Genomic DNA, 12902 nt, shown 5'->3' with positions numbered 1-12902 from the left:
GTATGTGTCAAGAAGGGGGGGCCAAGATATGGTCGCGTGATGCATGACGTCATCGATGACGTCTCTTTAAGAAAAACTATCCCGATGTCATATCTATATTCATATCTCCTAAACGAAACATATGACAACCAAAAGATGTATGTTTCAAGTGGGGTGCAATGAGATGGTCATGTGACGTCATCGATGACGTCAATAAATTAAAACTACCCTGATGCCGAAACATCGTATGACAACTAAACTTGTTATGTGTCATGTAGATGTGGATGGAAGGGGTTATTACAAGTTGGTCCCGTAATCTGTGAAATTGTCGATGTTGTCAAAAACAGAAATAATAATATTTAATATTTTCCAAATTATTAAGCGAAAATAAGCAAAGATTTGGTAGTTTGGAGCTCCGCTTTTAGGCAATGCCTAAATCTATATATTATTGTTGTTAGATTGTGTTAATGACCTCTCAGTTTTTATGGTCCTATTATTTTCCCCCTCGGGGAGGGTGTAAGTACCCTAGTGTTCTTTGGCGCGTAACTACACATCCAATCAAATCACCCGATCTATCGTTGGAATGGATTAAACTACCAATCAGCAACGTTGTTATATCGGATTCTCCTGGATTCACTGAACCTTCACGTCACGTTATGGACTGCATTCAAATCAAAATCTAAGATATGTAAACTTTATCGGTCTGTTCGCCTGTGAGGGACTCTGTTATGTGCTAAGTGAGCCATCACTATAGTTCTGCTCCGAACTGTGTCTGCCTAGACTCGAAGGGAAGCTTGTTTGAATACAGGATTCGCGCGAGCTCTCCAAGGACATTGGAAACATGGCTCAAAGACAGTCCTTTCGGCATAGACATGTCTCCAAATTTAAGCATGTTTTTGGGAACCCAGCGAAAAAAGAAGGCTGTTACGAGGGTATTAATATCAGTCAAATAGCTTGGGAGAGTAATTTCTGCGCTGTAAATCCCAAATTTCTTGCCGTTGCCTTGGAAAGTTCGTGTGGTGGACCGTTTCTGGTGCTCCCCCTTTCGCAGGTAAAGTTGGGTTATTCGTGCAAATTTTCCACACAACAGAGCTGTGCTGGCGGTCTCTAATCGCTCGCCTTTGTACTTGAACATGTTGTCACTCCCCGAGGGAAAGCCTAATTTAAAATTAAGCTCAATTGAAGGTTTCTAAATTTACCTATTATTTTATTATTTGTCCGTAAATAGCGCGTGTTTGTAAGGGTGCATATTTCCAAGACGTTTGAAAGTGCAGACGAGTAAAACTATCAACGGAACTCGCACAAAATCGGCTTACTTTACTAAGGTGGTCTGTCACGAATTGCTGAGCTTTGTGGTAATCCTAAAACCTTGCAAATAAAATAGAAGAATGATTTATAGTCTTGTACAAGTTAGTCCTTTAATGGGTGAATATGGTTTATAGTACCCAGATATTTGCATATGCTTCAAATATTATGACTTCAAATGGCGTCCCTTCATATTTTTGTTATGCGTATTGAATCGTGACTATGAAATACCTCAAAATCTCTGGACCATTTCTGTACCTAATTTATTACTATTTCTATCAGTTTATTTACACGCCGATTATAGATAGACTCATAGAAGCTGTGTTATTTGGTCGCGAAGTCGCTTTTGTGGTTGACATGTAGCGGTTAAGAAACATGCGAAAAATTTGGGCTGTTGTAGGGACGTTTTTGTAGTTACCAGCAGCATACAACGACGCTATTTAATAATCGAATTTTCCTGTATCGTGTATTACACTTTATGGAACATTCCACGATAAAGGCATTTTACTGTTGGAACATTATAAGATAGCGAAACCCCTTTTAGTGTCGTGGAACAAATTGAAAATCGATTTCCCATATAGTAGTTGATCAAACGTTTGATTGAACTTTGCTAGAAAGATTTGCTTGAATGGTTTCAGTAGTTCCTCCATTGAAAGTATAATAAGTCAAATTTAAGTCTTTTCACAAACGCAAGCTTGTTATGATTTGACTGAGTAATTCTAATCATCTGAGATCTGCCATATTATGGACCTAAGTATTTAAAGTAGAGGTTTACATAACTATGTGTAAAGAAAAAGCTGAGTGTATATGCTGTTTTTAGCTACTTGTTTGGCATGAATGTAACACTGTCCTTGGTTTTTGAAGTTCAATATATAAAAATTATTACACTGAATAATTAATATTTGTTTCAGAGCTCAATTAAAGTTGTGATGCTGATATTTCAGCTCATATGCATCTTATTTCTTATTCTCCTCAATTCCTACAAATTGCAATAGTGTGTACTTGAAAACACAAATCAGCCTTTGGTATACTTCATATTCAGTTCCCACTTAAGCATATTGAGGTCATATTTTGTAATGGCTTCCCTAGCTGTCAAACAATCTGTATCTTATCAGCCAGGGCAAGGGAACAGGTAATTTCTGTTCATAGTAATCTTTGTTTCCAACAGTTAGTCTGCTTATAAAAATCAATATTTTCTTATAGAAATAACAGACACAGATATATGCTTAGGTCTTAGTGTTGCAAGGAATACCCAACCATTTCAAAAGTATAACACAACTTCGGCAGCATCTCAATTACTGTTCTCCTGTTAACACACATTTTGAAATCAACTCTATTGATGGTTTATTGTGTTCAGCCTTCAGTTTTATAAGTAAATAAAGCCATTATGCTAGTTAAAGTGGACTGACATAGTGACTCTGCAGCCTTGAATGTGTTTATGGAAGCTAAGCATAATTCTGTAGATAATAATTAAAGACTCAAATTTCATGGTATTTTCTTCTCCTTGATTAGTTGAAAGGTCACAGTTTTTTTTCAAACAAATAAGGTTGTCTATACTGTAGGGGATTCCAGTAAGCACAGCAAATAGAGTAGGGTTGATCTTATTTTAAAATAAAACTAGTTAGTGCAATTATTCTACCTTCTCTCTTCTTGAATTTTTGCTTTTAAAATGCACAAAATAAAGTATCTGTTTTTTTAGATGAACCTTAAGATAACATTGGATCCTTTATGAAAATATGCCAATCATTATTTTCAGTGAATCTGCTTTTTTCTGCTCATCCACTTTGATTTCTCAACTGCAATTCTTAAGTTTCTAAAAATTGCACAGTAATTATTTTAGTCCCAGACACACTTTATGATTACTGATAGGGGTCAAGAGCTACCTATCCCATGCCACAGCCTGTCTTGCTATCAATTAATAACAGATGATCCCTTTAGACTGACTTTTTTCTAAGTTGTTGGTTACTGAATACAAGCCCAAAACAACCTCCAACAATATTGGGATTCCAACTGATTGGGTTTTTATATAATCAAGTATTAAATCTGGCTGAAAGTGTTCTTTTTAAATATGAGGGAGGTACAATGCTTTCATAAAATTAGAGTGGGTAACACAAGACCTAAATGAATTGATTTTTAACTATTTAACGTCAAAGTTTATTTTTAGTTTCTTAAATCTCAAGCATTTAAAGAAGTATTAATAACAGTGAAAGACTGCATAATAATGGGAGGATTTGTATGATAACAGTTCTTTTATTTTTCTTTACCAAATTTCAGCCTTAATCCAATTGCATGTATACTGCTTTTATTCAGCTTTCATTCACTTTCATTCTCATTTTTTTCAGACTGGGAAGATTGACCCTTTCAACCAACCTAAGGTTAATGGTCACACAAGACCTGTACTTGACTTGGGTTGGAATCCCTTTGACGACAATGTGATTGCATCAGCTTCAGAAGACTGCTCTATTAAGATCTGGTATATTCCAGACTGTGGCCTGTGTGAGGACCTTAATCGGGAGGACTTCATTGGACATCTTCAGGGTCACGATAGGAAAGTTGGTATTATCCGCTGGCATCCATGTGCAAGTAACATCATTGCAAGTGCTGGTTTCGATGACGTTATCATCATTTGGGATGTTGAAAGGGAAGCAGCAGTTCTGATTTTAAAGGGGCATCCAGATACTATATTTTCTTTGTCCTTTAACTGGAATGGCAGCTTGATTGCCACGACATGCAAGGATAAGAAAATTCGTGTGATCGACCCAAGGGAGGGGAGACTGATTGCCAGTGGGGAGGGCCATAAAGGCCCTAAATGCTCACAAGTCGTATTTCTTGGAAACACAAGCCGGTTATTCTCAACTGGCTTTTCGCGGACGCAAGAGAGAGAAGTGGCTGTTTGGGATCTGGTATGTGTTTATAATTTTCTTAAATGATCTTGTGACTATTTTCATGATTGATTTTGCTGGTGGGTGTCCCACCATGCATGCTGGGAGTGGAATTTATTTGAATTAGCATAGCAGATGTTTGCATGTGACTCAAAAATAATCCTATACCAAGAATACCTAAAGGACTAACTAATATCTGACAGCAACCATCTGACACTAGGTCATTTATTATTTGGTGTGTTATTTTTTCAAGACAGTTTTGTTGCTCTTTTTTATAGGATTTCTAGACAAGGCTTGTATGTTCAGCATTTGGTTACAATGTTTTGTGTATCTTCTTTTTTAAATCAATTACCATCTTGTCAGATATCAAATTGTTCTTAAAGCAGGAGTGTCACGCATTCTCTGGCCTTCAGCCAAAGCTTGGCCTAGCAATGTTGTGCTGTTTGAGTACTGTTTTATTATACATTATTCTTGCTCACCAATGGCATTGTAATGCCTTTCTCTGTTGCTGCATGTTTTCTTAATAATGCATACCTCTTACATGAAGCTTATATTGTTGGCTTTTTTTTATTTTGTTTTACATGGTAGTGTAAAGTAGTGAGGTATCACTGCATGTCTGCAAACTGAGTGTCACTGTTACTTTGTCAGGGAAATGCCTTGAAACGGCCACTGAATATTGAGCAATTGGACTCCTCATCTGGAAATATCATGCTATACTATGACCATGACACACACATGGTGTACCTGGCAGGCAAGGTAATTAATTACCAATACTAATACATTCACACTATATTCATGACACACACATGGTGTACCTGACAGGCAAGGCACTTATCAACACTATTACACTCACACTATAACCATGACACACACATGGTGTACCTGGCAGGCAAGACAATTATCCATACTATTATGCTCACACAATAACCATGACAAAAACATGGTGTACCTGGCAGGCAAGGCAGTTATCAATACTATTACACTCACATGGCAGGCAAGACAATTATCAATACTATTACACTCACACTACCACCATGACACACACATGGTGTACCTGGCAGGCAAGACAATTATCAATACTATTACACTCACACTACCACCATGACACACACATGGTGTACCTGGCAGGCAAGGCAGTTATCAATACTATTACACTCACATTACCACCATGACACACCACATGGTGTACCTGGCAGGCAAGACAATTATCAATACTATTACACTCACACTACCACCATGACACACACATGGTGTACCTGGCAGGCAATGTGAGTATCTATACTATTACACTCACACTACAACCATGAGATATTAACTATGAAAAATTGTTTGTTAATTTTGGTTTCTATAGTTGTTTTCCATTAATTGCAATTTAATTTATCTTGAGTTTGTTGGAATAATTATAAGTTATAGCATGGTATGAGGGGAATTTAGTGATTAAATGTCCCCACAACCGAGGGATGATTAGTTGACTTGAACTAGTCATCCCAAGGATGACCGAGGAAATAAACTCGCAACTACCAGTAATATTAGGGTTGGATGAGCAAACACGGTTCGCTGGATCTTATAGCTGGATCAGGGCATTGCATACGCATTGTTTTTATCCCTCTAGAGAGACCACCACATTTTCAGGAACAATTCTCAAATCAAACTTAGTTAATTTACATAGCTGCTCTACATATCTACAGTTTAGTTTTTGACAGCATTAGCACGCATGCGTACAGCAATCAAAATCATCCCACATGGATCTATTTTAACGTTATTTACCTAGGTATCACAAGATCAAATACTCTGGTCTCTTGGCGTAGGGTCTATTCCTGGGCTAATCAGGAAGTTGCCTTCTATTTGCTTCCCAGGTGGAAACTAGAAGACAAGCATCTTGGTTCTAAATTTCTCTCATGCACCGATGTAGAGGGAAATTTATAAGACAAAAATTATTTTGTCTTTTTCTAAATTTCCTTTATTATTAATGTAAATTTCCCTCATGTATTAATGAAATTTAGTTCCTAAATTTCCCTCATCATTAATACATGAGGAAAATTTAGAAACTAAATCTCCCTCATCATTAAATGAATGAGGAAAATTTAGAACCACCTACTGTTTTCAAGGAAATTTCCCTTGTAATAATCGTCTCCCAGAAAACAAAAGAATCCAAGGTGATCATAGTATTACCTATATAATTTGTGTCCAAAGGACACTGTAATACTGATTGTCTGGCTGTCATTATTTTTTTCCAGGGTGATGGCAACATTCGCTATTACGAAGTCCTAGAAGAAGAGCCCTATTTCATGTTCCTCAATGAGTTCCGTAGCGCATCACCTCAACGTGGGCTTGGTGTTATGCCCAAGAGGGGTCTAGAGGTTCACAAATGTGAGATAATGCGATTTTATAAGCTCCAGAATAACGGAGTTGTGGAGCCAATTGCTATGACAGTTCCAAGACGGGTAAGTGAAACTATGGGTGCTTTGTACCTCTGTATATCAGTGCTCATATCTTATACTTAACTTTACAAAAATCAGGTGCCCCGTGAAGTGGTAGAAATTCTTTGATCTTATCGACCCTTTTCTACTCCATGTTCAGTACCTGACCACTGACTGTTCTATTTCCTTATACCATTCAGACACCTACCACCTTTACTGTTCCGTATTTTGCAGCATTCTGGCACCTATCAGTTTGACCTTTTCCCAAAGACGCCCTCAAACAAGCCAGCCATGTCTGCAGAACAGTGGATCATGGGCAGTAACAAGGCACCGCTGATGGACGAGTTGCTACCTGGTCTGACGGTGGATGGTATGAGTCGTGAGGCTTACGAATCCAGCAAACGGGAAGATGAGACAAAACAGAAGGAGAATAAAACAGGATCCAAGTTTACCAGGTTACTTTTATTTTTGCATTACATTATTTTGCTATTGTAAGTTGTAGGAAAGTTTTCGTAATGTTTGTTTATGTTTTATGATTATGGTTTTTTGTACTGTGGTTATATCTTCAGTTGTAGAAAAGTTGATATGTAATGTTTGTGATGATTTGCTTTTGCTATCTTGAGCTGTAGGAAGGTTCTTGAAATATTTGTTTATTGTGTTATTTGCAGGAGTCAAGACTCCATAGGGGCCTATCATAATGAGAGTGAGCACTCTATGGTGAATGGCACCAAGGCTAAGGCCAAGCATGACTACAAGAACTGGGACTTGGAAACGGTAAGAGACAAGAGATAATCTTCAGGGATTGGCGGGGTGGTATGCTGGTGTGCACCAAAGATTTGTTGAGGAAGCTCGCAATCATATGGAAAAAAGGATAAGTCTTCAATGATCCACCACTAAGAAATTATCCACTTTTTGGTGGCTAAGGGGGTGCCTGTGCGCCCTGCCACCCCCCTGGTGTTTGTGGCAGAGGAGGGGTCCAATGGTTACTCTTTTCTATGGTGAAAAGCCTTAAGGCAAGGGCCAAGCATGGCTGCTAGAACTGGGACTTGGACACAGTAAGAGACAAGACACGAGTATCAGGAGTGTGGGGGTGGTGAGTTTGTGTGGGTAGTTGGTGGTGTGTTGATGTGGTTGGTGGTGTGTTGTTGTGTTGATGTGGTTGGTGGTGTGTTGATGTGGTTGGTGGTGTGTTGATGTGGTTGGTGGTGTGTTGATGTGGTTGGTGGTGTGTTGATGTGGTTGGTGGTGTGTTGATGTGGTTGGTGGTGACTTGCCTGTCTTTGTGTTCCAGTTGCACACTGCATTGTGCTATAACTTGCCTGTCTTTGTGTTGCAGTTGCGCATTGCATTGTGCTATAAATTGATTGTCTTTGTGTTGTGCTATAACTTGCCTGTCTTTGTGTTGCAAATGCACATTGCGTTGTGCTATAACTTGCCTGTCTTTGTGTTGCAATTGCACATTGTGTTGTGCTATAACTTGCCTGTCTTTGTGTTGCAGTTGCGCATTGCATTGTGCTATAACTTGCCTGTCTTTGTGTTGCAGTTGCGCATTGCATTGTGCTATAAATTGATTGTCTTTGTGTTGCGCTATGACTTGCCTGTCTTTATGTTGCAGTTGCACATTGCGTTGTGCTATAACTTGCCTGTCTTTGTGTTGTAGTTGCACATTGCGTTGTGCTATAACTTGCCTGTCTTTGTGTTGTAGTTGCACATTGCGTTGTGCTATAACTTGCCTGTCTTTGTGTTGTAGTTGCACATTGCATTGTGCTATAACCTTCTTGTCTTTGTGTTGCGCTATAACTTGCCTGTCTTTGTGTTGTAGTTGCACATTGCATTGTGCTATAACTTGCTTGTCTTTGTGTTGCGCTATAACTTGCCTGTCTTTGTGTTGTAGTTGTACATTGCATTGTGCTATAACTTGCATGTCTTTTGTAGTTGCGCATTGCGTTGTGCTATAACTTGCCTGTCTTTGTGTTGTAGTTGCACATTGCATTGTGCTATAACCTTCTTGTCTTTGTGTTGCACTATAACTTGCCTGTCTTTGTGTTGTAGTTGCACATTGCATTGTGCTATAACTTGCTTGTCTTTGTGTTGCGCTATAACTTGCCTGTCTTTGTGTTGTAGTTGCACATTGCATTGTGCTATAACTTGCATGTCTTTTGTAGTTGCACATTGCGTTGTGCTATAACTTGCCTGTCTTTGTGTTGCAGTTGCACATTGCGTTCTGCTATAACTTGCCTGTCTTTGTGTTGTAGTTGCACACTGCATTGTGCTATAACTTGCCTGTCTTTGTGTTGTAGTTGCACATCGTGTTGTGCTATAACTTGCCTGTCTTTGTGTTGCAGTTGCACATTGCGTTGTGATATAACTTGCCTGTCTTTGTGTTGTAGTTGCACATCGCGTTGTGCTATAACTTGCCTGTCCTTGTGTTGTAGTTGCACATTGCATTGTGCTATAACTTGCATGTATTTGTGTTGCAGTTGCACATTGCATTGTGCTATAACTTGCATGTCTTTGTGTTGTAGTTGCGCATTGCGTTGTGCTATAACTTGCTTGTCTTTGTGTTGTAGTTGCGCATTGCGTTGTGCTATAACTTGCCTGTCTATGTGTTGCAGTTGCACATTGCGTTGTGCTATAACTTGCTTGTCTTTGTGTTGTAGTTGCACATTGCGTTGTGCTATAACTTGCCTGTCTTTGTGTTGCAGTTGCACATTGCATTGTGCTATAACTTGCATGTCTTTGTGTTGTAGTTGCGCATTGCATTGTGCTATAACTTGCCTGTCTTTGTGTTGCAGTTGCACATTGCGTTGTGCTATAACTTGCTTGTCTTTGTGTTGTAGTTGCACATTGCATTGTGCTATAACTTGCCTGTCTTTGTGTTGCAGTTGCACATTGCGTTGTGCTATAACTTGCTTGTCTTTGTGTTGTAGTCGCACATTGCGTTGTGCTATAACTTGCCTGTCTTTGTGTTGTAGTTGCACATTGCGTTGTGCTATAACTTGCCTGTCCTTGTGTTGCAGTTGCGCATCGCGTTTGCTGACCTGCAGGAGGAGGTCTTTGCCCTCAAGACTCAGCTCAAAGCAAAGGATGCAAGGATCTTGCAGTTAGAAAAAGAACACAAATACTACAGTGAAAAGTTTGGATTTTAAGGTAAGACTGAAAACAACTAGTCAAAAATTGAAATAATGTGTGCACATTCTATGCTTAATGTATCCAACTGAAGTTTAACGCTATTTTAGTTTCTGGAGCACACTTCAGTTTTTAGGGAATTTTTACAAATTTGAACCAAAAAGATTTTAACCCAAAAATATAATCATAAGCACTTTTTTTGGCCCAGAATTATAGATAAAAAAAATTATCAAAGCATTCTTTAAGGTGTGCCTGTTGACAGGTATGATATTTGCGTTTTAAAAGTATTTTTATATGTATTTTTTTTTTCAGGAAAGGCATTTGAATTATCATCAACATCTGAAATGTTTTGCTATTTTGAAAGAATTGTTAGAACTACAGCAAAGAAGTTAAGTAATACTGTGTTAGTGGCATTGTGCTGAGAAAAATTATGATTAAAAGGTATCTAGCAGTGATAGACAATTGAGAAAGAAAACTGGATTTTTTGATATTGTAAAAACATCTTAAGGCTGAGAGGATATTTAACCATACTACACTCAGGTAAACCACCAGGTGAACCACCAATTCCAAACTTTTACATCCTCCTTTTGCAGTTACCCTTTATTTTCCTGATAACTTTTAAAAATCCTGCTTTTTGAATCAAAGTAATATTATACAGGTTTGAAGAATTAGGGAAAAGGTACTGTATTGGAAATTATGTTTTGTGATTTTACACTTAGCATAGATGATGTAAGTAAGTTTACTAAGACGTGTTGGCCGTGGGGTTGGAGTTCTTACTCTGAGTTGCTTCATAAAGCAATAAAGGAAATCAATGGGGTATGCTTAGACTCCTTGGGACCCTGAAACCTATTCAAACTACCCCCACAAAAGGACCTCAGCTGTGTGCTGTGCTTCATTGTGAGTACTATGGGGTTGTTTTTTTTTTTGATAGTGCAGAAACCACTACTTCTTCGAATTGTTGATTAATTCTTAGATTAATGCATTGGTCATGAACTTAGAATTGTTTATTTGACATATAGCTACTTAAAATTGTATATTAATCATAAGAAAAAAAGGTAACTAGTAAGTTATTGAGTATCTCAGGTTATGTTTTCAATCAATCGGGCAGATGCCTTAGTGGAGATGATATCTATATATTTCTACCCAAGGGTCCTAGAGTGTTGTGGTCTGATTCTTCTTTTCTGTGGCACTCTGGTTTTCTTAGCTATGGTGTCAATAGCTTGTAACATGGATGGACAAGGCAGAGGTGATAGTATGGTGCCAATACAAAACAAATGTTTCTTGCACCATTGTATCGCAAGCAAATTTAAAAGCATATCCGCATGACATTCATTATATCATGCCAGCCCTTCTTGTTACAGCCTAGAGTGCCTCAGAGTTTGTATATAACATTTTACTATTTTAGTTTTATAGCGGCCTTGCATGAATTTATTTTTTATTGCATTCACAATGTCTCCAGAGCCATCACCTCAGGACTCAGGGTTCAAAACAATTTTTTAAATCTGCTAGATTTTGCCAACTTTCTGGATTTTGGTGGGGGGAAAAAAGCCTGCATACTCAAATTATGAGAAGGGAAATACAGAAAAAAAGAGCCGGCAAAGACTAGAAATTTATTTGCCCACAGCTGGCCACTATTTGGAACCCTGGGACTTAGTAAGTACTACTTTTATGATATACAAACAATTGTTAGAAACTAAAGCTATGGAACATAGCATTTCTGATTTATTTTGTCTAAAATAGCCTTAATAACGGCTTATCACATCACTTATAAACATGTATCATAGTGTATTTTGTGTTGTATTACCTAGTTTACATGTTCTAAGGAAAATGGTAGATAGAAATAGACTGTCACAGGAAGGAAGGATTTTGTTATAACAAATCTTACCCCTTGTGCTGATGAAGGAGAGATACAGGGGTGCAGTCGGCTTGTCCTGGTTTGCCTTGGAATAATACCAAAGAAGCGAAAATAGGTAATAATTATATCACCCTATCCAAAGCATGACCACAACAAGCCTGATATATTTTACATCTTTTATGTTGTATCTTTCCAAGTCGACCTGATAGGGATGCTCCTCATAATTTTTAGTGGTCAAAATCGGGTCAAAAAAGGGGGTATCTGAAAAGTAATATGCTTTTCTCTTAGAATTGGTATTTTTAGGGCTTCTGGGGTATTTTTTTGGGTAGCAATTTTTGGTGTGCAGGTATTTTTAGGGGGAATTTTTCGAATTTCCCGGCGAGCATCCCTATCACTTTTACCCTGAAGAACCCCCGTTCCCGATGAGCATCTCTATCACTTTTACCCTGAAATTAAAGATTTACATTTTTGGGGCAGCATTCTATTGTTTGATTTTATTAAAAAAATTTTCTTACTTTTTTTAAATATGCAATTAAAAATTGATAATCACAATAGTAGTATTTTCTAACAATCAGCACAAGGGAAGGCTTAGACTAATTCCTGTTATGAACTTGCCCTGTGGAATGCTCATGTAATAATGAGTTATAGAATAGATTTAGATGACAGATATAGACATCCCATTATTAATGCACTTGATAATAGACATAGACAGCCTTCTACAGGGGTGTAGCCAAGATTTTTCCTTGGTGTTGGGGGTGGGGGGGGGGACAAAGTGATTTCTCAATTTTCTTGTTTTCAACTGAGAGGTAGGGACTAAGACACTATAGCTTTATTGCACAATGAGGGGGATGGGCTTCCTGGCCCTACCCCCTGGCTACGCCCCTGCTCTATCAATGCACATTGCCACTGGATGACCTCTGGTATCCAGGGTGATGAGTCAATACCTATTTCCATATTGTCAGCTGTGCAAGGATTGGATATGTTATTGTTAACACTGCCACTTGGCTACTCTTTAAACCTTTTAAAAATATTTTTGTTTGTCATGTGAATTTGTTGTGATAATGATTAATTGATTAATTGCAAACTTTCTTAAACCAGTAAAGAACTGCAACAGTATTTCCAGATCTCTCACAACTGACATTACTGGAAGATAAGAGCTCACATCCCTATAACATCTCCCTCCATGTTAGAAAGATTTTTCAAAAATAAAGTTTACAAAGGATATCTTGATTATCTGTTTTTGTTGTCTAGCTAACCCAGTGTATGTGCTTTGGTTGGAAAGGCTGGCGCTGCCTTTCCCCAACAAAGCAGTGCTGATAATAGCAAGTTCCC

At 38.1% G+C, this 12902-nt stretch overlaps 1 protein-coding gene across 1 annotated transcript; it reads left to right on the top strand.

The window, feature by feature from the left end:
* Window positions 1–624: 624 nt before the first annotated feature.
* Window positions 625–12794, top strand: LOC5513211 (coronin-1A). Its single transcript, XM_001633480.3, has 8 exons — window positions 625–1030; window positions 3627–4187; window positions 4815–4922; window positions 6404–6610; window positions 6821–7041; window positions 7255–7360; window positions 9607–9736; window positions 10028–12794. The coding sequence occupies exons 1-7, from the start codon at window positions 821–823 to the stop codon at window positions 9733–9735; spliced, it is 1542 nt and encodes a 513-aa protein (XP_001633530.2). The 5' UTR covers window positions 625–820; the 3' UTR covers window position 9736; window positions 10028–12794.
* The last annotated feature ends 108 nt before the right edge of the window (window positions 12795–12902 follow it).

This window comes from Nematostella vectensis, chromosome 3 (assembly GCF_932526225.1).
Source record: "Nematostella vectensis chromosome 3, jaNemVect1.1, whole genome shotgun sequence".
NCBI classification, from domain to species: domain Eukaryota; kingdom Metazoa; phylum Cnidaria; class Anthozoa; order Actiniaria; family Edwardsiidae; genus Nematostella; species Nematostella vectensis.
The sequence above is the reverse complement of the archived record's forward strand: the minus strand, read 5'-3'. Positions and strand labels throughout refer to the sequence as shown.

Bases quoted from the DNA above. Each gene is read 5' to 3' on its own strand.
- LOC5513211 (XM_001633480.3), top strand. From the start codon at position 821: ATGGCTCAAAGACAGTCCTTTCGGCATAGACATGTCTCCAAATTTAAG. The intron at 4,923-6,403 runs GTAATTAATTAC...ATTTTTTTCCAG, and splicing joins TGGTGTACCTGGCAGGCAAG to GGTGATGGCAACATTCGCTA. The intron at 7,042-7,254 runs GTTACTTTTATT...TGTTATTTGCAG, and splicing joins ACAGGATCCAAGTTTACCAG to GAGTCAAGACTCCATAGGGG.